Source organism: Glycine soja, chromosome 14 (assembly GCF_004193775.1).
Source record: "Glycine soja cultivar W05 chromosome 14, ASM419377v2, whole genome shotgun sequence".
NCBI lineage: Eukaryota > Viridiplantae > Streptophyta > Magnoliopsida > Fabales > Fabaceae > Glycine > Glycine soja.
The window spans coordinates 44710157-44736573 of NC_041015.1; the positions used below are offsets into that span (position 1 = coordinate 44710157).

Consider the following 26417-nt stretch of genomic DNA (forward strand, 5'->3'; position numbering starts at 1 on the left):
GGTCTTGGACCCTCAAAATACTGAGAATATACCAGAATGTTGTTGTTGGTGCTACAAAACCCTAAATAGATTAAGAGACTATTGAAGATCAGAAATGGCAAGTAGTGACTAATTAAGGTTGCAATCTTTAATGTTGGAAGTTCTGAATGCATTCTAGTTTACGTACACACACAATTTTAGTATATGAAGCACTTGGTTCCTTTGTGCTATGGTCGTTGGACAACATTGTTGCAAACCTTGCCAGTCATCAAGGAGTTGTTAAGGGATATAAGAAGGCAGTCCAGCAATCATCATCGAAATCTCAGGTACCCTTTCAAATCATAACATTATATTTGGTGTAGTCCTTTTAAAGGTGTTGCATGTAATATTTTAAATCAAACACCAGTATGCAACATTTTAAATCAAACACCAATATATAAGATTTTAAAGCAAACACCAGTATATAAGATTTTAAATCAAACACCTGTATATACATACTAGTTCCTACATACGTACCTGGAGTTTCTATAACCCTAAAGAGCTTCAACAACAATGCGAATTAAAAGTAGTATATGATAACCTGGAAAAAAAAACCATAGTCCAAGTGATGCGTTTCAAATTGAAATCTAGTTATATAGATGATAAGGACAACCTTGCAATATACTATGTGGTTAGTTATCCAATGCCTAATCAACTCTTATATAAGAAACTTTTTTTTTTAACTACAAAATTGCAATTGGTGGAAAATGTAATTTATTCTGCAAACTTTTAGGGTAGGATTGTGTTAAAAACAGTTTTGGAACTTCTTAAATTTATAAAATTATAAAGTTTATTGTCTGTATGGTTATTATTAACTGTATTTATCTTTTCTTGCATAGAAACTGCACCTCAAAGCCTAAAACTAAAGTTTAGTTTGTGATTGTTATTGTTGATTCATCGTACAATTTTCCAGAAAAGGAGAAGGGAATGGCATTGTTTGATTGTGTGCTCTGTCATTCCTGCAAGCTTGTTTGGCTTGATTACCGTTCAAAAACAGATATTTTAATGTCTGATTATGAGGACAGTGACTTTGGAGGCGTGCTTAGTTCAAATTTTTGTTTTTGAAATCTTTATTGATGAATCACATTTTTAAATCTCAAAATGGGTTCAAGGAAGCAGAAATTTCACCTTATCATTTGTTACTATTTTTGTAGTTTTCCATTTACCTGTGAAATTTTGGAATGGAAATGTCTTAGTTTCAAACCCAAGTAACCAACTTTATCTCTAAAATGGAAGTATTTTCTGTCATAAGAAGTAGGATATTGTATATTTCATGTGACTGAATGAATGGATGATTAAATTGCTATGCCTGAGTATGGAGTGTTCTAATTTTCTTTTACCAAAATGCAGGTAATACCTTGTGTTGTGTTGTCCTTGTTAATTCATCCAATAACCTGGCATCATCCACTTAATAGGATTCTCTGGGCATTTTGTGTTTATCTTGAAGCTGTTTCTGTTCTCCCTCAGCTACAAGTCATGCAGAACACTAAGGTCTCAAAGATATACATTTCTGCCTTTTACCTTTTCTTTATTATCTTTTGAATGTTTTAAATGGTGATGATGATGTGGTTATTACATCTTCTTTTGCTAGTTAGTCTTCACTCTTCATAAATACAATTATCATTCAACTTTTCCTGTTAGTCTTTCTAAACAAAGTTGGATTTAATTTTTAAATTCAACTTTCAGATTGTTGAACCATTCACAGCACACTATGTTTTTGCTCTTGGAGTTGCAAGTTTCTTGAGTTGTGCACATTGGGTCCTCCAGGTTTGTCAAAATTTGAACTCCTCTAAGTTTTTATCACCTAATTCTGGAAATACGTATACAAATTTATTGTAATATCCCAGAGATGTTTGGTATGGAGAATTTCATATTTAAAACATTGGCCTACGATATACTTTGGCCTAGTTTTGAATGTTTTTGTATGACACTTCTATACGATATACATTGGCCTAGATTTGCCGTTGAATGTTTTTGTATGACACTTCTACTTGATAGATAGGCCTACGATATACTTTGGCCTAGTTTTGATTACCTTTTACCTTATGTTAGCCTTTCAATAGTAAAACTCTATAGGCCAAGAATGTTGAGCTCTATTATGTTGGTAGGTGTTTTCTTTTGATGTTGTGGATTCTGATGGTGGAGAAATTCGGCCAACTTGCTTCAATGCTGTGGCTGATCAGTTCTACAATGTTATTGAAGCTGGTAAGGTATATCTAATTTCTAGGGGAAGCATAAAGCCAGCTCAGAAGAATTTTAATCACCTTCACAATGATCAAGAGCTGACCCTTGATGTGGCATCAATTATACAGCCATTCCTTGATGATAATGACTCAATTACATCACATACATTTAATTATTGCCCCATTAGTGAAATTGAAAGTTTGGAAAACAACAACATTGTGGATGTGATTGGTGTGGTGACTTCTATTAGGCCTACAACATCAATCATGAGAAAAAATGGCACTAAAGTTCAGAAGAGAACTCTCTAGTTGAAAGACATGTCTGGCCGAAGTGTTGAGTTAACTCTATGGGGAAATTTTGGCATTGTAGAAGGACAAAGGTTGCAAACTATTTGTCATGCTGGGGAATTTCCAATTTTGGCTACAAAAGCTGTCAGATTAAATGATTTCAATGGGAAGTCTGTCGGGACTATAGCTACTAGTCAGCTATATGTGGAGGCTGATTTTCTTGAGGCTTGTACACTGAAAAGATGGTTTGAAAATGAAGGGAAGAGTGTCCCAACTCTCTCTATTTCCAGAGAAATGTCTAATCTGGGTAAGACTGATGTGCGAAAGACTATATCTCAAATTAAAGATGAGAAGTTAGGGACTTCAGAGAAGCCTGATAGGATATCTGTCTTTGTAGTTGTTTCACACATTAAGGTTGATAACTTCTGTTATCCAGGGTGCCCTCTCAAGATAGGGGATAGACAATGTAACAAAAAGGTGACTAATAACGCAGATGGGACATGGCATTGTGAAAGATGTAATCAGCCCATTAACGCATGTGACTTTAGGTACTTACTATCAATGCAGATACAGGATCACACTAGCATAACATGGAATTGGATAAGTGTTCCTAGAGTTAAAAATTTAAAATCTTGGTTCTTTGCCTTGCCTAACCAATTGAAGACATCCACTTATTTATTTAAATTGTCCAAGCTTGATTGAATCTGTATGTATAACGAATTCTTATTAATGGATTTCAATTTTAGGTAAGGTCTATAAGGGTACAATGACAAATAATCTGAATGTTGCAATGAAGCACATAATCAATGATGATGGAAATGTGGACACTTTTGTCAGACAAATTACAAGCTTATCTCATGTCAGACACCCTAATATCAGCAGTTGCAAACAATCACAGTTTACTTGGTGCCAACTTAAAGTGGAATTAAACAAGGAATATACTTAAAGTGCATAAAAAAGTTAAATAATGCTCAAAATAGGCAATCCTAGCTTAAATCTTACCCTTTCCTTGATGTCACCCAAAGTCGGCAAGTACAACTTATAGAATTCCTCTCTGAATGCAACCACAAACCTAAATAAAGTTTAGAAACCAGCAAGAATAAGACAATTAGAATCTTTTTGATTTGTATAAATTTAAGGGACAACAAGATGCATCTACTATATTATAGTATTTTCACTTTTAAAGGACTAAAGACTAATTATTGACCATAATTGATATATTAGCATTTGTATATCACTAACTCGCTCTTACTTAGTCTGTCTCTCAACTTGCAATTACAACTTCATTGGAACTCAGCATTTGTGTAGGCTTTAAATACCTGGTACAGTTAACAATTGTATGATGGATCAAGCTTAAGCTTCTAAGTTCTAACAACACGATGCAATGACGCAAATTTCATGATTCATACGATTTGGAATACTACTATTTATCAACTGTATTGTACACTTAAATTTCTATAAATAGCACACACATTGTTTCCCTATCTGCACAGACAAACTAAATCTAAGATAGTTTTACTCGGAGGAACAAGAGAATTTCAAAGAGTGAGAGATGGAGAACTTCCCTGTGATCAACTTAGAGAATATCAATAGTGAGGAGAGAAAGACTATCTTGGACCAAATTCAACATGCTTGTCAGAACTAGGGATTTTTTTAGGTAACCCACAACCACAAACTTCTTTACAAAACCTTTGTCATACTCACTCAAATTTATTTATATCTATACATTTGCACCTAAAGTTTTCTTAATCTTGTTCATTTTAATTATGTTAACTGTGCTGGTTTCCTCTAGGTTTCGAAAACCATAATACTTCACTAGTTTTTAAGTTAAACATAGAATTATATGGGCTTAAGAAAGTACAAGATAATGGTTTGACAGACTTAAAACCATTCTTTTGCATCTTGGCTTCTTTGCTAGCAAATGTGATCCATCTCTCTTTATCTTCAAGGATGATTCTCATATCATTTATGTTTTTGTGTATGTTGATGACATCATAATAATTGCTAGTTCTGCAACCTTAGTCCAACAGTTTACAACCAAGTTTCATTTTGATTTCTCTTAAACAACTTGGGAAGCTAGATTACTTCTTGGGTATTGAAGCCAATTCTATGGTTGATGGTTCTATTCTTGTAACTAAAAGATGGTGAAATCCACTAGATCCTTTGGTCATGATTGTTTGCAACGTGAATCAGTTTGAATCCCCTTTTTGGTAACACATGAAAATTTCTTGATTGCTTCATATTAGACCACCCCATCCGTAGAAGTAGTGAATGAAATCCCCTGCTATGTAAATTACCTACAATATGTCTTTGATAAAGACAGAACTTACGTAGGGTTTCAGTCCATTTTTTTGCAGAAACAGATTGCAACCTCAGAAAAATCTTATTGTTAGTTAGTGAAGACATATGAATAGTTTTTATATATCATCGTTTTGGTGTAGAAATTTTCTGTTTATTATATGTCTGACCCCAACACTTGAGAGTCTATCTGAATTAAGTCTAAACATAGGTTATGACTTTTAGGATGTGTAATATTATTGTTTGATATTTTCTCTTTATGTCCAAAGTTTGAGAGAGGAGTTATGCTCAAAGGAAAGGAGTGGAAGCTGTTCTGGAGAGACCATAAAAAGGCAAAGGGGTTTTGACCTAGAAAGGCATGCTGAGAGAAACATTTTTTATGGCGGCTGTGATGAACATGAGGCAGGACTTAGCTCCTACACTGCACTAGAGAGATGCAAAATAAGCAGCAACAATGATGATGGTTATGATGAAGACATGGAAGTGGATTTGACTCTAAGCATAGGAGGAGGAAGCCAAGTTAATAATAACAAGAATAGTAGTAGTAAGAAACCTTATCTGCTTCCGTTAGGGTGCTCAGACTCATCCAATGGGAAAACTAGGGACCTAAATTCTTCTGTCTCTTTCCAATCAGATAGGGTGGGAGATTTCAGTGACCCCACCACCCCTATGAGTAGCTTAAGTGTGACATTTGATCAAGAGAGAAAGGGGCCACATTGGCTTTCTCAAGGTTTAAAGCTTAAATAGGACAGAGTTTTAACTTGTTTGATTGTATTATGATGTATCCTTCCTCCTCTCTCAACTCTACATGGACCACTGAATTTTTATGGTTCATGTGTTTAGATTCCTAGACTAGATTTTCTTTTTTACTTTATTCCAATAAATGGATAACCTATACTCCCATTTTTTAGTGTCCCTATCTGTAAATAGGTAGACAAAGTTTGATGTGCTTCTTAGTTCTTAAGTTACTTTCTTGTCCTACATAATATTTTCAAACCTAAATGCTATTTATTGTAAAAGCAGAACCTAGTACTACTTGGCACTATATGTGAATTTAAGTATACAAGGAGTGGCCTTTGTCATAAGACTATATCAAATAAAAATGGTTAAGGTTCCCTTTTGGCCCAAATTCTTGCTTTCAAAATGATGTTATACTGAACCTTATTTTGGAAATAAAAATAAAGGCACCACCACCAAGTAGGATAAGAGAATCAAATGGCAAGTGGCAACTTTTCAAAAATGGATATCAACATCATTCAGTACCCAAAACACCAATGAATCGATTATATCGTATGATTCATGAACAAAATCAATGAAAAACTTAAAAATAAATTATTCAGTACCCAAAACACCAAAACATTTGTTAACTAATATTTAAATTTCATATGTCATTAAGGAAATAGTAAACTCCAACATAAGGTATTATATTGTATTATGAGGCATTGTCATTATAGTCCTGTTTGCACAGTCAACTAATGCAGTTACTGAACTAAACTATGGGCTTTAAGTGTTCTTTTTTTTCTGTTACAAAATTTCACATACAAAAAACCAACAACTATCATATTTGGGCATGTAGAAGCTCTTGTTCATGGTCATAAGTATGATATTTGGGAATCTAGACCCTATAATAGAGACATACCTTCAACCAATTGGTTCAACACTTGTTGTAGAAGAGAAGTATGTTGCAAGTCCTTTGGCAGATATTCCAACAGTGGCTCAGATTACAAAGTGGAATGAAACATAACCTACAAATTTAAATGCAAGACCTTGTGAAGGCAAATAACTGATTAGAAAAGTTGAAATTGATGAAAGCATGCAAATAACTTTCAGAGTCTCAAAAAGGCTTATTGTACTTACAGAATTGACTCTTTGTGCCTTAGATTTCCAATCTTCACAACTCCTCCCCAACGACAGGACACTTTAAACCTCAACCAAATTTGGTTAGGCTTGGCACCTCCTTCTACTGGTCAAGCATGTACTTTGACACTAAAGCTTTTGTTTGCAACTGCATTATTTGTCAACAAAACCAATACCTGCCACACTAGAAGCCGGGTTACTTCACCAAAGCTTTTGTTTTCTGACCCAAAGTACACAAAGCCCTTTGTGTTCTCCTAACTCATCGAAATCCCCAAAACCATCCATTGTGCCTAACACCTCTGAAACCTTTATGCCCACATCTCCACCATTACATTCCCTTTCCCACTATCTAATAAATCTTATGGTTAGGAAAACAACTCACATATATAACCACCAGCCCCTGCCCCACTATCAAAACATTGAATGAAAAAGTAACTGAATCTACGACACCCCAGGATAGTAGACCAACTGCAAATAATTTTCTAATAGATTCAAAAGAGCAGAAAATGTGAAACGAGCAAAGCAAAAGAACAAACAGGTCAAACTACTTCCGATCAACAAGGTAACAGAGACCCGTACCCCAACCAAAAAAAAAAGTTCAACGACAACAATGTCCTTATAAAAAGCAAAGAAAACAGAGTCTAAATGCAACAAAATGAATAAAGACATGAAGCTGACCTCGAGTGGCAGCCAGAGACAACTCAGAGTGGGACTGAGAAAGAAGAGTCACGACCAGTCGTAGCTAACAACAATGTGGTTGCAGTGACAATAGGGTTTCAGTGGCAGTCGTAGCTGACAACAATGTGGTTGCAGTCACGAGCAATTTGTGACAGTCGGTGCTCAGGCGGAAGGAGAAAGGAGAAACGATAGGGTTTTAGCGCGCATGAGGATGAAGTAATTCAGGTTTTTAATTTATCAATAGCAGAACATTGGTTTTTTAAAAATAACTGATGTTGACCTAATGTAGTTAACATCAGTTTTCAAAAAACCGATGTTAACCGCAGGTAGTTAACATTGGGTTTATAAAAACCGATGTTAACATCAGGTAGTTAACATCGGTTTTGACAAAACCGATGTTGACTAACTTGACTTATTTACAAAAATGTCACCACGCTTTTGTTAACATCGGTTTTTTAAAAAACCGATGTTAATCTTGCGATGTTAATTCTATATTTTCTACTAGTGTATCCTCAGTTAGGAACAAAATGACCCACTTGCCAATGACAATTGAGAAGTAAAAAAAAAGCACAGGAAAACAACAACGCTGCAAGGAGATGAGTTAATAGGAGCATGAAGAATAATACACCAGTGGCGCCCACAACAAACAAGGGTTAGGTCACTTGAACTAATCGAACTTCAATTGAAGGCCTATTAGCAGGATCATGCGCCAAATTGTTTTTGTTTTGCCAAATCATGACAAGAAAATGTGAGTTCAGCCAAAATTAACACAAGTAGTAAAAAAGTTGAAGAAATAACTATTTTGGTCAAATAGGAAATCGTTAACTCTTTAAGTCACCAAAATAGTTTTTGTAAAACTTAAGATACTAAACTGAAACTAAAAATTAAAATGAAAGCCTAAAATTTTATTTTAACCATAAATCTTAAACCAGGCCATAAATTGGTCGTACATCATACATTAGGCATCAGACTTAGCAGAAAGGGAAATCAAACTATTATTTCAAAGGCAAAACAGAGAAATCATGGACAATAACCTTCTTTCCCTAGAGATATCATTGCTGCCCATGCACCAGCAATAAGACTTACAGGCCTGCTTCCAGTTATAGTTGGAGACACATACAGCCCACCAGACCACTCGGTAATTGTGACATTGACACTAATTAGTTTACAAAAAGAAAAAGAAAACACTGTATCAGAATTATTACCAGTAAGAGACAAAACATTTCCTCTAAACAGATACATCACTTGCCCCACTATCTTGAACTAAAAAAAAATAAAGACTAGCTCTTGTCTAAACTCTTAAAGTTTACTTCACTACCTATCATCTTCCCTTTCCTTTTAGATTGTCACATAAACCGCTCAAAGAAAGGAAACTAATAAGCCTGGACATTTTACAATATTGTTTAAACAAGATCATACATAGAATATTTTTGGGTGGGGGCACTACTAAAAAAAGGTCTTTTTATGATGTACAATCTAAGTCGGTTCAAGAAAACCGATGTAGAATGTACGTTAGTGGCATTTTTGTAAATAACGGCAACAAAACAACGATGGTCTTCGAAGCCCGTCTTTGTAGCCAGGTCGCGATGGCATTTTGGTAATTTGCATATAAAAATCTACAATGGGTGTCACTACATAACTGTCTTAGTTTATAAAAAAAAAAGTGTTCAAATTTGTTTTTGTCGAAAAAAAGTTTTGCCTTTTCTCGCACTCTCGACGACCCCGGGCGCGAAGCTCTGAACCTCAAAGGACTTGCTGGAAGCTAACATCCGCCAGACCGCCATGACGTAGCCTGCCCTAGGCTAATCTTGCTTTACCTGTGCGCCGTTTTCGCAGTTGGCTTCGAAGCATTGTGCGCCGTGCGCCCCGCCGTGCCCAAGGTTTTTCTTCTGTCCAAGGTAGATTTCTCACTTTACCCTTGTAGCTAGGTTGCTGGAATTACATGTTTTTTAGTATTAGTTTTGGTTGTTCACATAGTGCATACTGATCCTCTTGTGTATTTTGCTCATCTAAGTCTGCTTTGATTTCACTCATGTTTCGAAATGTTCCAATCGCTAGTAAACCATGAGGCCAATCGCAGAATTCTTCTCTAGGCTAGCTATTGTTTTGCATGATCTGTGCAGAAACTAGTGTTAATTTCTCTGATTGGTTGAATTGTAGATAATATTGTGTCTGCCAAATGATGTTGAAGTAAGCAATGAGATATGGGATGAGGTGATAGAGTGGATGAAGGTTAGGGTGCAAACCCAAAGCAATGCACGAAAATGAATTTTTTGGGGGGTTGTTCATATTTGGGTTCATGAGTGAGAACTTCTAGCTGTCATAAGAATATAGTTTCAAAAATTGGGTAGAGGGGTAAGAGTTTCTACCTGGGCAGTGAGTGACTTGATCAATTCCTTTGCTGCTTTGCATTTGGCAGTTTCTTCACTTTAATGTATTGTTATTGCTTCTTTTAACTGTTTAGTTGTTCTTTCCAACTCAACTTCTTGAAGCTGGGCTTTCCAAGTCATGTTTTCCACATATAGGGGATAAAAAATTCATCAGGCTCACTACAAATAGATAACCATGAGATTTCATCAAGTTATGGTTTAGAAAAATAAATGAACATAGGAAGTAAACCACTTCCACCCTATCAAAGTGAGTTAAACATCTTGTGGTGGTATAGAAAACATTGTTAACTCCTGCCCAAGAGCTATACTATGCAGAAAAACTATCCTAGCCCAAGTTAGAAGCCGAAATGTCGAATGGAACAACAGAAAGAAAAGTCATAGCCCTTCTGTTTTACTCCTATATAACTACCTCTCCACTATTAGTGCATCCCAACCAAAAAAGAAATATAACAGACAAGACTATGTGTCCTAGCCTAGTCTATTTAATTTTGGTTTTGTTTCTTTATTTCTCTAATGTAAACCCTGCATATCCAAGGTCCATCTCCTTGGCCTGCTACTAATGGACCTGTATCAGAACAAACCATTAAAAGCTGAAGCTCAGCTCATTTACTAAACAGGGTCAAAAATTCAAATCAGACTCAAATCATGACTCATGAGCCTAGCTTATAAAGCTAACTGCATCTTGAATTGTTTGTGAGCTAGCTTCACTTATCACCAGCCCTCTCTAAAACAATTGCATGCACATGCTCTAACATAACAATAATTAAATATTAAAATTTACATGACAATATTACATCTCTGCACATATATCTAAATTATATATTACCTGGCTTGTAAACTATTATCCAATTAAACCATTAACAGATAATACAAAAAATAATGAAGTTGCTTCAAATTAAATATGCATTTAGCAAGACACAGCAAAGCATAATAGCAATTGGCATAAAACAAAATTAATTTCGGAGTCTCTAATCTTGTGTAGTGTCTTTCAATGGAAAATATCTGCACAGAACATTTTAGGATTGTTGGTACACATCTTAATACTAAATATATATGCAGAGATGTGATGGATCATGACATTCAATTTTCTTAAAATATGATGTGTTGGATCATGACATTCTTAGCACAAGCTTTAGTCAGTAGCAGTGGATAGGAAATTAGCATAATTTTACACACTAGATTCATCTATGTATCCTCATATCGGTTCCTAGCAAGACTAAATTAAGTCTTTCGTGGAACCAATTATCTGGTTACTAACTTGTACTTTGTATCCTTCGGTACCTCTGGTACTCTATTAATATATATTTTAATCTTTGCCGATCAAAAAAATTATCATTGATTGCTTGGATGTTCTGTAAAAATATTGGTAACTTCCATCAATTCACATCCCCACACCACATTACTTATGGCAACTCTTGCTTTTTATTCACAAAATTGAGAATGTTGAGTTTTGAAGGGAGGCAATTGTGTTAGGGGAAGTAGTGTTTCAGAATTACAAATGAAAACAAATGCTTATTATTACAAGACTAATTTGTCTAAAATGAACTAGAAATAGAGCAGAGATAAATATGTTAACTTGTTTTCTAGTAGTGATACTGTGTTGCTTCATAGCTACCAAACGGATCCTTAGTTTTAATGTTGTTCCTTCAAATACAACAATTTTCAACATATTGCATGACGATAAATATTCTTGCTGAGGAATCTGACAATTTAGGGCAATTCTGAAAATGATGGGTTTGTTCTTTTATCTAAATAATAAGGAACTAACTATCAAGAAAACTTAAATTGTTAGATTGACCAAGGCTAAAGTTCTTTGGGTTGATTCGTTGAAGCATGAATAAAGTATCAAACCCACTCTACCTTCTCTGAAATTTAACTTAATTTAAAGCATGTGAGTGGTTATGCAGGATTTTGTAGTCTAGGATTAGGAACAACTATCCCAAAAGCTGAAGCTTTTAGATGGAGGCAAAACTCCTGAGGAACTTGAAGCTATACGTAAAGATGTCATAAGTTAACAAATTGAAGTGTTACTAATTTTGATTCATATGGAGATCTCGGTGTTAATTCAATTTATTATTTAGGTCTTGAAATACACTAAAGGCCTATGTTGGGTGATGCACTATTATTATGAAGGCGTTTGTTCTTGGAATTGGTGAGTTCCTTTTCTAGCTTTTTCTGGAGAACTGTATGAGCCTGAAATTATGTTGGCTTTCATTTACCTTTAATATGGCACTCGTGGTATTTTTCTGATCTTTTCTCACCTTGGATGATTAAATTTGGGATGACGTAATTTAAGGTGTTGAATACTTGGTTTTAAGACTAGTTTGGTTGAAATTGAAATTGTGTGATGCATGCTCGTGACTTTGTTCCTTTCACCTGTTATGTTTTGTGTAATCATGGTTCTGTTCTGTGTAATCATTCAATTTATGAATAATTGTACCTACAGTTGGACTTGTTGCCATAATGGAAGTTGATTCAATTAGAGGGTGATACATGGTGGATGGTGCAACAAAAAGGGCGATCCTCTTCATTTATGGGGCACAAATGCATACGTTCAATCCTCTTCAAACACCACAAAGGTGAAAGTCTCATCTCATGTATTAGATACAGAATGTGGACTGAATATGCTTGCGATCATGATTTCCCCCCCCCCCCCCCCTCCCGCCCCCCCCCCCCCCCCCCCCCCCCCCTAAATATTAATTACTGGACTTCAGTAGTTAGCAACTCACTGCATCCAATGTGTTTGTTAGTGTTTAGAGTCACCAAACCTACATACTAATATTTAACAACAGTTATGTATGGCCTTCGTTCTATCATCCATTTTAGCTATGCAATATATTGTGCTGTGTGTGTGTATATATATATATATATATAGATATAAAGATATCGCACGAAAAAAATACAAATTATATAAGATAGGTTTTTTGTGTTACTTTTTCCTTCTGAAGTATAACTGAATGTAAAGGCTGAGTTTTATCTTTGGATTAGCTCAATTTTTTCCCTCTATGATCTGTATATGTAGGATAATGAATGAATAAGTAACAAAAGACTTCAATTATATATGTAGATAATGAATGAATAAGTTGATAGTACTTGTATTATTAATAATTTATTATAGTTATTTTATTATAATTTGATCAACTGGAAACAGTGAATGAGTAGGGGATGCGATAATCTAACTTATCAGCCACGTTGTTTTACTGTTGAAATGTTTTAAAGCATCTTCAAGGGGCGTTGGGGGCACCAAGGAAAATAGCTGTTATCACAGGTACCTTGGTTTGATTTTTTTTATAAATGATAATAAGTATTTTGTTTATTTTAAAACCATTAAATTTAACACATTAATAGTAATCCTTTCAGCTGTATTCACCACTCTTTCTATATATATATATATATATATATATATATATATATATATATATATATATATATATATATATATATATATATATATATCTTTATCATACATTCCTTCCTTCTTATTGCTTCTTCAATCAGATTTTTTTTAAAACATTGGTATTTGATAGAATCCATTGGAAGCCAGTAAAAATCCAATCAGGTAATTTTATACCTCAATTTTTAAAAACAATTGCGGTTTAGTCGGGCACTGTAGAATTCATATGAACTTTTTCATTTACTCAGGCGTCAAGTTCCAACCCCTTCAAGGCCATCTAGATCACTCGGAAATAGTATAACAAGAGTTGTAAGACATGGTAAGTTCTCTATTTATCAACTTTGCCCAAGTTTTCATGATATATATAGCTTGTTCTTGTAGTATATCATGACTTGCAATATATTGGTAATCTTGAACAGGAGCAGAAAGTGCCGGTGTCAATGCAAATGGGAATTCTTTTGATATCACAACAAAGTTGTTGCACTTAACATGGCACCCAGCTGAGAATTCAATTGCTTATGCTGGTGCAAATAGCTTAAAGTAATTGATTATTATTACTTATGCAAATAGTTGACCATGTGATTATTATGTCAATATTGTTTTTATTATTATTTCTCTATATCTAAAGTTATAAATTTGAGGTGAATTGGTTCTTAAAAGATAAATATTTTAAATTTAGTCTAAAAAATGCAATAATTTGGTTATATATAATTTAATGATAAATTAATCTATAAATTTTATAACATAATATTAAATTATTCTTAAAAAATATAATTTATTGTGAAATTGACGTTATAACTTAATAACAAAAAATGATTTAAATATCAATGAGCACCACTCTCATTTTCCTTTTCCTTTTCCTCCTCTGTCTTGTAGTGATAACCAGGAAGCTTTTCTTTTATCTTTTCTAATATACCTTTCTAATATACCTTTTCCTTTTTCCACCTTGTGATGATGATGATCACCCTCTATTTTCTCCTCGATCTTCTCTTGCAACCATTTCTTTTCCTTCTTCTTCTTCTTCCTTTTCTCTCCATCTTCTCCTTCCTCCTAACTTGACTGCAAACATATATATACCAATCAAAACCCACCTTGAAGTAACATTTTTTTTTTATTTTTTAGATTCAACTAGAACAATTTGGTATAAAATTAAGTTTTGTTTAATTTATAAAATAAATATTAAAAAAAAGACAAGTTAATATAAAGTTATTCCTTTCACAATGAACAAGTTATATATATATATATATATATATATATATATATATATATATATATATATATATAATGTTTATGCAATCAAAGAAAATAAAGGAAAAGAAGCTTACAGAGCTAGAGCTGCTGTCATATCAGTCACAGTCACACATGGAGGGTTAATGATTAAGGTTTAATGTAAAAAAGTCACTTAAGGGACCAACCTCTCTCATACACAAACTAGGGATCCAACTCTTGACCACATACTTAAGTTCAGTGACAAGGCTGTAAATCATGTAAGTTTTGATGATGTCAAAAAGAATTTGCTTGACAAAGGGGGAGAATGTGAATCATGCATATCTTGATCATGTAAAAAAGAAGAATGTGAATCTATGAATACATGAATTTTGATGATGCCAAAAAAGAATCAAACAAGGCCGCTTCAAAGGATAAGCATTTGCTTCAAGATTAATTCAAGATTGCTTCAACAAACAAAGCCTTGTTTCAAGATTCACTAAAGATCAAGGCTTGCCTCAAAACAAATGGTTTCAAAGTCATGCAAGGCTCTGATAATCGATTACCAGGAAGTGTAATTGATTATCAGAAGGGAAGAATGAAAAAGAGCTGTTGAAAAGGGTTTTGAATTTGAATTTTGAACATGTAATCGATTATCATATGTCTGTAATCGATTACCAGCCACGAAACTCCTGAAATTCAAATTCAAAAGTCATGACCCTTCAAATTATAACTGTGTAATCGATTACACAAACATTGTAATCGATTACCAGTTGAGAGTTTTCAGAAAATCTGCCAACAGTCACATCTTTTGATTGGATTTGTGAATGGCCATCAAAGGCCTATAAATAGGTGACTTGGGCACGAATTTTAAAGAGAGAGTTTTGCTTGTTCAAAATGTCTTATCCTCTCAAAAGGAAATGAGAGAGATTCCAAGAGAACTTCATTGCCAAATGCTCTCTCAAAAGAAACTCTTGGGAAAACACTTGCAAATCCTTTAAGAGTTTCTCCATGGACTTCAATTGTAATATCCTTCTCTTCAAGAGAGAATTCTTCTTTCTTTCTTCTTATTCAAAGAGATTGATTAAGGGACTGAGGGTCTCTTAAGTTGTAAGGATTCCTGAACACAAGGGATGGGTTGTCCCTGTGTGGTTTAGACTTTGTAAACGGATTTTTACAAAGGGAGTGGAAAATCTTAAGTGGGTTGCTTGAGTACTGGACGTAGGCACGAACTTTGCCGAATCAGTATAAAAATTGTGTTTGCATTCTCTCTTCCTTTATCTCATTTATTTTGTTGTAATCAATTTTGTCTTTCATGTTTAAAGAGCATTATTAAATTGATTGCTGCTTCTTCTGCATTCTGAGCCTATCCCTCTTATTTTATTGAGGCCTCTGGTCTAACAAAGGCTATTTGCCGAGTGCCAACCATGTCACACTATGTTGGTTGTCATAACATTTTGTTATTGATATTGATACCTCTCTTGTTAATTAGATGGAATATATTAAATATGAGGATCTGAATTACATACTATGATGGATGAAAATCCATGTAAAGGTGTAGGTTTAAGATTCTCTTGACAAATGAAACAACCATAACATGCAGTCTACTCACTACTGCACAAGAGAAACCAGTTTGAAAGAATCATAGAAACTAACCTTCCAGTACCCGGCAGTAAAAGATCAACTTCATTGTCACCCATGGAGTATGCCTTCAATGTATTCCCACTAATGTGGGGTCCAGGTGTCGTGTTGACTATTCTTGGTTCGTGGGAAACTAATAGTAAGCCTTTAGGAAGAATCAAGAGCTCCCCTTGTTTGAATGCATAGTGAAAGCAAAGCACGATGAAAAATACTTAATAGTGAGTCGTTTATTAAAAAGCAAGAAACTGAGTCCAAATGTAGAAAGAAAAGAATGAGAATCAACACTTTTGTTATCAAGCTTGTCACACGTCAACAACCATTCTATTATTATTACATAGTTTTCCACTTTACAACTAAGGTTATAGCTAGATTAGAGATCCTATTATATTGATATCATTTCTTTTGATTAATTTGTTTGCTTGGAAGGACCCGGATGCTCCTCTATTGGGTATGGTGCAGTTGTTGAGATTGGACCTCTTATAGTCAACAAAAATGAGGAAAGACTACATTTCAACACACACTCCTGGATTCAAGGTTTGTACATAGTACATTTGTATATTATTTCAATCTTTGAACTTTGTAGTGTGTTCCTTTTTTGACAATCAATTGTTATACGGTTCATGTTATTATCGTGCTAATAAGTATTAAGAGGATTTATTTTGCTTACTTGAAAATTTGAAAACCTTGCAGAAGCAAATTTGTTATTTGTGGAGTCACCTATGGGAGTTGGATTTTCTTATACTAACACATCTTCTAATCTCACCATATTAGAAGATAATTTTGTGGGTGAGTTTCCTTTACAGAAGCCCAACCTCTCTGATTTTGTTGAATGATTAAAGTGGCCATCTAATTGGGCACTGTGGTTATTATTGTTGTCTTCTTTGTTAGTGCAAAGACTCAATACTTTTTTCTTCTCCTTTTAACCAGATCAAACTTTCTTGCAAAGTTCACAATCTATGATAGCCAGCTGCCTCATACAAGAGCAAATATTATGAAAAGTCGCTCGACAAGGCTGGTGAATCTAAAGCAAGTTTCACCCAAGGTTACTATAGGCCCATATTTCATATGAATTGAATGTGCTAGGCTCAAGGTAAGCTTTACGTATTTGCAGTTGTAGGCAGATCTTTATGCATAAAATTAACTGATAGTTCATTGTTGTTTACAATAATTTTCTTTGCATAAAACTTACCTGTCATCCATAGTTTACTTTGGTGGACATTACTGCTTTGACTTTGTGCAGCCAAAGTGTTTGCTGAAAATATATTAGCTTATTAAGCATTTTTTTTTATATTCCTACCATGCTATACTTACAATCTATACAACAAGCAAAGGTCCTAAGAGAATGCATTGTGTCATGGATTCCATTCCTGCCACTGCAATTGAAACTGGAGGTGTTGCACCTACACAGACTGTTGATTAGGAAATTCGTCTTATTCAAAATATATATTTTGTTCAATTTCATTATACTTTGCACATGTATATAGTTTCTTGTATTTATTCCTTATATTTGTATTACATATAAGCAACGTAGCTTCTTGTACTTATTCATTAACTAATTTGATAATAAAAATTTCGCGAAAACAATAAAAAAAAGCCACATTCTACATCGATTGACTGATAACCGATGTAGAAACCCTCCACATTCTACATCGATTCAGTGATAACTGATGTAGAAACACTCCCCATCCTACATCGGTTTCAGCCTCAGAACCGATGTAGAACACTCACATTCTACATCGGTTGTACCTTCACAATCGATGTAGAACAGTCCCCTTTCTAAGACGAGTCTGGCACCATGCTCGTCTTCATACCCATGCCCTTCAAAGACGGTCATCAACTGATGTTGAAGGGCCAAGGGCTTTCAACGACACTGACTACCACCACGCGTCATAGCCGATTTAGAAAGGCCATCAGAACCGATGTAGAAGGACTTTTTTTTAGTAGTGGTGGAGGACAAGATCAGATATGCATGCACAATATAAAAATAACCCCAATTACCCAAGACATAATATCATTTATCAGAAACAAATAGAAAAATAGTCATTTTATTTTTTAAAATTTCTTTTTAAAAAATTAACTAAAGTGGGAAAAGAACTATGATGATTTTCAAAGGGAAACAAGCTTACCCAATCAAGCATGGCTCCTTTTTGGTTGGCTGCTTTTCCAAATTCTAGAGCCCTTTGGCCAGTGATCAATTCAAGAAGCAGTATACCAAATCCAAATACATCAGTCTTTTTAGAAAATTGCCCTGTGGAAAGGTACTCTAGTGCAATATGCCCCACTATGCCCCTCATTGCAGTTGTGACATGTGAATCTTGGTGATCTAAAAGCTTTTCCAATCCAAAATGTCCTACCACTGCCTCACAATAGTCATCAAGCAATATGTTTGCAACCTTCACATCTCTATGGATTATCTTTGGATCACACTGCTCATGAAGGTATAGTAGTCCCCTTGCTGCTCCTAAGGCAATTTGCTTCCTTGTGCCCCAGTCCAACACTGGCTTACCTGGAAATATTCATCATTGGTACATGAATGAGCCACTCAAATAGTCAAATTAGGTAGTAAATGCATGTTTGCTTTATCCCAAGGCAATGTTTGGATAAACTTTTGGAGAAATCATGCGAGAAAGCATCTATGAATTAAGTAAATAAGTTGATTTTAATTTATAGGATAACCTTAATTTATTTTACCTTGTTATTTAATCTTGTGTATAGCATAATTTTAAGCTTCAATTAAAGGTTTTTGCTAAAGGAAATATACTTTTAACATCAAAAAAATGCCTGTTGTTTATGCTTGTGCCTCCTCCATAGAACAAGTCCAACACCAAGAACTATCAAGCTGAGGCATCCCAAACTTAAACCAAAGGCTATGGTCATTTTGTGAGCCTTTTTTCTGCCTGATGGCAAAGCATCTAGGGAAGCAAAGAGATTTTCTATCAACAATACAATGATTATGCAGAATGTATCAAAATTCATCATAAGGAAAGTGATGTCAGGAAAAATCATTCAATTTCAAAAATTCATGAGCAATTCTAAAAGGATCTTACCCTCAGTATCGTTCAAGTTCATTGACATAGGCATAAGTTTCATCCCATGGCAATTTTTTTCTTTTTCTGTAGCACAAACAAGGGGGTTTCCTTCAATACTGAAACAACACAAGGGAATGAGAAGAATTCTGAAGTCAGCACAAAATTCTTCTGTATTTTGCAAGCACAGATGTACATTAATTAATTTCATCAAAGTGAAGGATCAATAGACAGGGAGAGAGGGAGGGAGATAAAGTTGGAACCATTACAGAGTCCAGAGCAATGTGTAGCCTTGAACTCGACATCATCGGCATCTGCGGCTTCGAGCTACGCCTCATTCGCTGTACCATCACTTTCTCACAGCCCTCGGATTCCCGCCACGAACGTGAATCGTTGGATGGCCACATCAACAACTCACCTCCGAACCTTCCTTCTCCCTCGTATTCCGACTCGCCGGCCATGAATCGCTGCCACTCAACGCGGATCGAGTCTACTCTGAGTTGGTCCACCATGTTGAGTACATCCTTCATCAGAGACGTCGCCGTCATCGAACAACGTCGTAGGGCAATACTTGTCATGTGTATTGTCGTCGCCATATTTCTAGGGTTCACTCAAGTGAGGGAAAAAATGAAGAGTTGAGGCTAGGTAAGGATTTCAAACTAAAGTACACGCATAAAAACAACGATGTTTTTGTTTTTGTTTTTGTATAAAAACCTGGCGGCGTTTGTGTTCCCCTAGCACATTCTAAGGCGGTTCCATGAAACCATCTTTCTAAGGCCACTACGTAACTTTCTAAGGCGGTTATTTATAACCGTCTTAGAATGCGCATCGTAAAAAAATGATTTTTTTGTAGTGTAAGATTGATAAGTCAAATTATATACATAACTATGAATTTCATATATATCTTTTTTATGCACCACTGAAAAATAGTGTTCCACGACAGTTTTTTACAAACCATCATTGAAAGCAATGTCTTGAAAAGTTAAGATTTTTCATGACGATTCTTAAAAAATTGTCTTAGAAAAATTATTATTTTAAGACGGTTTTATGACAAATAATTGTCTTAGAATGTTGTTTTAAAAAATTTAAAAATTAAAAATTCTAAGACGGTTTTCCGAAACGTGTTAGAATGTTTCCTATCTAAAATGATTTTTTTAAAAATCGTCTTAGACTATTTTTAAAAAAAAAGAAAAAGAAATTGACAATTCTAAGACAGTTTTCCGAAAAACCGTCTTAAAATGTCTACAATCTAAGATGATTTTTCAAAGAATTGTCTTAAAATATCTTTTTACTAAAAAAATATTAAAAAAATTGATGATTCTAAAAAGTTTTTCGGAAAAAACCGTCTTAGAATGTCTACAATCTAAGAATGTTTTTCAAAAACCCATCTTAGAATGTCTTTTTAAAAAAAATAAAAAAATTGAGAATTCTAAGACAATTTTTTCAAAAACCATCCTAGAATGTTTTTTTTAAAATAAAAAATCACTATTTTTTCTACATAATAAAAAAAATATTCATGAAATGATGTAATGTATAACAAATCATATATATTACTTTAACAACTATTTAAGTGACATATCACATAACATATCTAAATAATTTATAAAGATTAAATTAAAATCACTAAAATAAAATTTAACACGTATTATAAACTAGAATTAGAATCACTAAAATAATCTATTAAACTCAGCACGTGTGTGTGCCGGAAACCGTCTCTCCGGCAAGATACCCAAGTCCTTATGGGTACCGCCAAACAAGAACCCAACAACCATTGTATCATCTTCACCAAGTTCAATGTCGAAAACACCAGCATCAGCATCAACAACAAGTAATAAAAGCCACGGAAAGGGTAGTCCGAAGATAAGTCCAGTGGCATTTATAGCTATTATAGTGTGTAATGTTTTCGTTCTTGCAATAGTGTCCTTGCTTTTGTATTGCTACTTCTGGAGGAACTATAAGTTGAAAAAGGAAAAAGGGTCAAAGTTATTTGAGAGTGAAAAGATCGTGTATTCATCTAGTCATTACCCTGCTTAGGGAGGGTTTGAGAGGGGTCAAATGGTTTTCATCGAAGGTGAGAAAAGGTTCGAGCTTGAGGACTAGGGGTGGGAATAGGCCAGGTCGACCTACAGGGGCCTACGACCTGGCCTACATAAAGTCTGGCCTGAACTGGCCTATTTAATTAAAAGGTTAGGCTCAGGCTTTTTTAAAAGCCTATTAAATTAAATAGACCAGGCTTAGGCTTGTTAAAAAGCCTTATAAGCCTAATAGGCCAGCCTATATATATGTATATATATATTTATATTATTTTTTGGTATCAATCTATATTTATATTATTTTTTGGGTACAATTAATTATTATTTTTTTAAACCAGCAGTCGATTACACATTATTGCTCCATAACTTCCATCCCTATAATCAAGTAAGACTTTAATTACAATTTAGGTGTGAGTCATGTGCCCTTTATATTACTCATTATTTTTATTGGTTTTCCTATTCTGGTTAACGTTTCCTTTTCCATTAACTTTCCTATTACGTTCCTACCCCAAAGCAAATAAATATAAAAAGGCTTTTAAAAAGGCTATCAGGCCAGGCTAGGCTTTTAAAAAGGCCAGACCGAGCCAAAATAAAAGCCTTTAATAGGCTATAGGCTAGGCTCAGGCCTCAAAAATTCATCGTAGGCTAGGCTCTGGCCTTTTAAAGCCTGGCCTGGCCTAACGTATTCCCACCCCTATTGAGGACTTACTTTGGGCCTCTGCAGAAACGCTTGGAAAGGGTGGGTTTGGGACTGTGTACAAAGCGGTGCTCGATGATGGGAATATGGTTGCAGTGAAGAGACTCAAGGATGCGCAGATTACAAGGAAGAGGGAATTTAAGCAACACATGGAATTGTTAGGAAGGTAGAGACATCCCAATGTTGTTAGTTTGAGGGCTTACTATTTCACGCACGAGGAGAAGTTGTTGGTCTATGATTACATGCCCAATGCCACCTTGTTCTGGCTCCTTCACGGTTCCTATTATTTCATTTCATTTCATTTGCACCTTCATGGCTCTTTCTGTTTGTTTGTTTGTTTTATCTAAGTCACATGAATTAAATAAAATAAAATAAGTTTTACATTTATTTTTTTGTTCTTTAGTTGCCCTCAGTTGAGGAGAGTAGGTTATCTACTTTGAAATGATATTTTCTTTCTTTGCACCACAAGGGCCATACCCAACTGAGTCACGCATGTAGGTTATTAGTGTTGCATCAATGTAGCTTGTTTTATTTTGAGGGGTCCATTAAACGAGGCTCCTCCAAATTTCCAAGTTTGATACAATGAACCATGTGCTATGGATAGGTGTTCTTTATGACGATTCCTTATCCTTCCTTGCAACGTTACAGTTGTGGAGTAATTTTTTAATGCATTGTTGCAGACAAGAAAACTGTTAATTGTACAATAACTGCACAAATCACAATCATAACCTTTGGGAATCAGGACATTGTATTGTACCATCCAGACTTGACTGTGAATTGTCTTGGACCGCTTTTCATTAATAATTAATAAAAAAAGAATATGAGAACTATTTTTGCATTGTATGTTCTTTTGCCAATAGATTCTTTAGTGATTCTTTTAGTCAGTCTCAACAACCTGAACCATATTTGTATGCATGGTTCTATCAGTTATCCAATTACATCAATTTATCTTTTTCTGAACAATATCTGCAGAATGGTGCAGAATGGATATTTAACATACCTCTACAACAACTTGAGCAAGCTCGGGGGTGTGATTTGCCTCCAATTTGGAAGTCTTGTGTTCCTCGACATTATGCCCATTTATTAGTCCAAAATTTCATAAATGACAGAAAGCATTAATAGTCTCTAGAATATCAAAATGATATGCTAAAAGCAATAGCATTTGAAGAGGCACAACTAAATGAAAACGAAATGTATTATCAAAGAGCTTAGAATGAGCTATCTCACCTCAGAATTTTCTTTCTCTTCCTCGCCTTGTAACACTTTTTTTTTGAACATTTAAGATCACCATTCTAAACCATCTGCATTTGCATAACAATAAGTTTAGGGATTCGAATCCATACATGGTACATGAATTATCAACTAAAGTTCTAAGTTGAGAGAAGCAAGGGGAAAAAACGAAAAATAAAATGGATTGTAGGCCTACCCTCATAATTTCTACATCCTTCCAAGGGCCCTTATCAGAGCGCATACAACCTCCTTGATCAACACATGTACAAGTACCTCCTAAAAATCCAGGAAACTCACTGACAAAGTAAAACCAAGAACCTTCTCAATAACCTTTTGTCAGTTTTATATGAAGACTTTAACATGAAGAATAAAATCAAAGGAAAACGAGGGCAAAAAAAGGGAGAAAAAAATTGCTTGAAAGCTCTAGTTAAATTGGTTAGTTCTAAGATAGCTACAACTAAAAGAAAAAACAAATCTCCTCCAGCAAGTCATGAATTCACTACAAAATATATTGATTAGTGTCGCACTGTCATGTACTCACATCACTAGGAAAAAACCAATATATTGTTAAATCATTTAAAGAGAGAGGGGGGAGAGAGAGAAGAGAGAAAATTAGAAAAAGAAACAACTATCTCAATTCTCAAAGTCACAAAAATTGGAAAATATACCAATAGGACTGCCAAGAGGATGATATCCCAATCCTCTGTCTCCTCCATTGTTGGGAGGGAATATTTGCATATTCGCACCAGTGGCTACATGCGTCATATATGTTCATAAGCCATTTGTTTTAGAGGCACTAAAGCTTTAGAATTAGGAAATGTAAGAAACAAGAAATTTGATATAACTCTATACCCATATGTTTCGTGGCATTATTTTCTTCAATTATGACAGCCTGGGCACCAAATAGGTAAAGCACAAAACCAAAAATATTGAAACAAATTAGAACACACTTAACAAAACTTGTACTAACAAAATGAAACACAGAATAGTAATTTAGATCACACAAGTTCATAAAAAAAAAACTTTTGCAGCAAATTACCAAAACCTTAAAATTAAAAATCAAAAGGTTTTGAAAGACATAATCATAAAACCATAAGTTAACAAAATCAAATTAATGCCAAAAACTTAAAATCACAACCATAGTTCTCTTAATAAATTTAGAAATGACTTCACGCTCCTGCTATTTTACCAATGTATAAACAAACAATAAATTATTTCCCTTGTGTTTTGTAATATTATAATTCCCTCCCCCTATGAGATAAAAATGTTCTACAATTAGTTTATTTTAAAGTAAATAAATCTATAAGAGGTGATGAGCATCTATAAACGACCCTCCGGGGAATATTTTTCCTCTCTCCACGCCTCTAAGTATCACTTTCACTGCAAAATTATTCAAAGGGTAAACTATCAAATACAATATTCATTAACCCTTCTACCACAAAATACTCATTTGTTACTTGCAAATTCATAGAATTTATTGCGACATGGTTATTTCACTGTCAAATTTATGATTTCAACTTTGAATCATAGTATCATCAATTTCTGCTATAAAAAATATGTAAAGTAAAGTGTGAGGTTGAATAGATGGAAAGTCAAAACCTGGAAAGGAGAGTACAAGTTGAAATTTCAACCAACAATTAAAAATGAAGTAGATATTATTGTCTACCTTCTCATGCTTTGGTTGCGCAAGCAAGTATAAAGAGAATTTATTTTCATCTTATCCACCACTCACTTTTTTTCAGGCTCAACTAAGCACACTCCTATAGGAAAGATGAAAATTTACTAAATGTTGCCACTTTCCAAATTATTAGTAGTTTAGAACATAGTTACTCACAATTTTCTCTGCATGAATGTTCTCTGTATCCGTGTATAAAGTGTTGGCTTACCTACACCTATCCACTTCATTCATAGCTCCTGCTACACCTCCTACTTCGGCCAATATGATTCTAACAATCCAGTCAATGAGATCAAAACACAAAATTAACAAAGAAGATTGAAAGTGAAGAAAGCCTAAGAAGTAGTCAATACTGACATCAAGAGCAGTGGCTTTATCACCAGTCGTGTACTTGGTCGATTCATGGAGCGACCTCGTTTTCTGTTCTATTTTTTCTAAGCTGTAAGTTGCATATTTCATTCCAACAACAAAAAAAAAGTCTTCAACTAACATCATTTCCAGATCAAAATGATTTGATAACAACCTTAACATATCAAAGTGACAACACCAAATTAAAGGATAAAAAAGCACATAAATGTCACTTGATTCGATCGATCAACCCTAAATGGAAATGAATAATAAAATGGAAACAAAGGAAAACAAACCATAACAGTCGTAGCTGGCAAAGGCAGTGCCTTCGGTGAGATCCCCGATAAGGGCGTATTTGAGGAAGTTCCAGTGGCTGGGAGAGGCAACAGAAGGAGGAAGAGAAGCGAAAGCAGCATTGGTGCATAGGAATGTAGGAGAGGGCACACATGCTAGGGATTTAAAGGGGGACGTGATGATAATTTTATAATTAGAGGAAATTAAAACTATGACGGTTTTACGTACAACCGTCATAGTTTTAATTTCCTCTAATTATAAAATTGTCATCGTGTCACATTCTAAGACAGTTCCTCGTAACCGTCTTAGAATGTGCGTCATAGAAAATAAGTTTTTTTAGTAGTGATGACATACAATTTATATTATACAATCAAATCTTTAATTATAATTTTTAGGCATAATAATTATTAAATCAAATCTTTTCAGTGATGTAATGATTTATTATCTTGTCATTGTTTAAAACATCATGAGTTTAATTTTTATCGAGATATTTTTTATTTTTCACTTTATTTAACTCATTGTCACACAAGTGTTATGTTAACAGCCTACATAAACATCACGTCATCACCAATATGTCATATCAAAGTCAACATTTAACTTTGGATGATCAACTTATAGAATAACCAAAATTATTAATTCAAAAAATAAGGGGACTAAATCCCTTAATTTAGAAATAGTGACCAAAATTATAATTTAGCCTAACAGAAAAAATAAAAGAAAAAAACAAAAAAATGTTTATTTAAAATACATAATCATAATTAATTAACTCTAATTAACATTAAGTACAAGAAAGTACCATGCATGATATTAATAAACTTTTAATTTCTTTAATATAACATTTATTAGTTAGTCACTTAAATGGTTAGAAATTTGACAGATTTTTATTATAAAATATTCAGCATATTAACATGTTTTATAAATTCTTATTAACATATTGTTTAATATATTTTGGTTTAAAAGATGAAAAGAAAGTAAAGAAATTTTAATTGATCTGATCTTGAGGGTGATAGTTAAATAATTTCCAGTCCTTAGTGAGGATGCTGACTTGATTATTCTCCAAACTAAGGAGGAATTTCATCAGACTATTTTACTTTGTCTATCTTGGGGTGCAATAAATGGACCAATCTGCATATCTGCAAAATCATCCTCAAGGTCTGATAA

The 26417-nt window shown here is 34.2% G+C and overlaps 2 protein-coding genes and 1 long non-coding RNA gene across 6 annotated transcripts; 1 reads left to right on the forward strand and 2 right to left on the reverse strand.

Moving 5' to 3' along the window:
• The first annotated feature begins 586 nt into the window (after positions 1–586).
• Positions 587–1897, forward strand: LOC114383174 (putative ER lumen protein-retaining receptor C28H8.4). The gene is made up of 3 exons (XM_028342783.1): positions 587–649; positions 1369–1509; positions 1705–1897. The coding sequence occupies exons 1-3, from the start codon at positions 587–589 to the stop codon at positions 1855–1857; spliced, it is 357 nt and encodes a 118-aa protein (XP_028198584.1). The 3' UTR covers positions 1858–1897.
• Positions 1898–17773: 15876 nt separating this feature from the next.
• LOC114384109 (protein NSP-INTERACTING KINASE 1-like) lies at positions 17774–18830 on the reverse strand. The gene is made up of 3 exons (XM_028343779.1): positions 18779–18830; positions 18080–18459; positions 17774–17827 (listed from the first exon to the last, which is right to left on the reverse strand). Exons 1-3 carry the CDS (start codon positions 18828–18830, stop codon positions 17774–17776), a joined length of 486 nt encoding a protein of 161 aa, XP_028199580.1.
• Positions 18831–18839: 9 nt separating this feature from the next.
• On the reverse strand, positions 18840–25376 carry LOC114384617. 4 transcript variants are annotated; one of them, XR_003660742.1, is made up of 8 exons: positions 24972–25376; positions 24774–24885; positions 23792–23831; positions 23608–23691; positions 22710–23235; positions 19249–19579; positions 19001–19098; positions 18840–18865 (listed from the first exon to the last, which is right to left on the reverse strand). It is a non-coding gene; the product is annotated as an uncharacterized LOC114384617 (long non-coding RNA). The 4 variants fall into 4 exon arrangements; XR_003660741.1 differs by having other exon boundaries at positions 23792–24885; XR_003660740.1 differs by having other exon boundaries at positions 23608–24885.
• Between the last annotated feature and the right edge of the window lie 1041 nt (positions 25377–26417).

Coding starts and splice junctions, on each gene's coding strand:
- LOC114384109 (XM_028343779.1), bottom strand. CDS start 18,830: ATGACCATAGCCTTTGGTTTAAGTTTGGGATGCCTCAGCTTGATAGTT. Junction 18,460..18,778: donor CCTCAGCTTGATAGTTCTTG/GTGTTGGACTTG, acceptor GAATATTTCCAG/GTAAGCCAGTGTTGGACTGG. Junction 17,828..18,079: donor AAGGAGCCATGCTTGATTGG/GTAAGCTTGTTT, acceptor GCGTGGTGGTAG/TCAGTGTCGTTGAAAGCCCT.
- LOC114383174 (XM_028342783.1), top strand. CDS start 587: ATGCGTTTCAAATTGAAATCTAGTTATATAGATGATAAGGACAACCTT. Junction 650..1,368: donor ACCTTGCAATATACTATGTG/GTTAGTTATCCA, acceptor ACCAAAATGCAG/GTAATACCTTGTGTTGTGTT. Junction 1,510..1,704: donor AAGTCATGCAGAACACTAAG/GTCTCAAAGATA, acceptor TTCAACTTTCAG/ATTGTTGAACCATTCACAGC.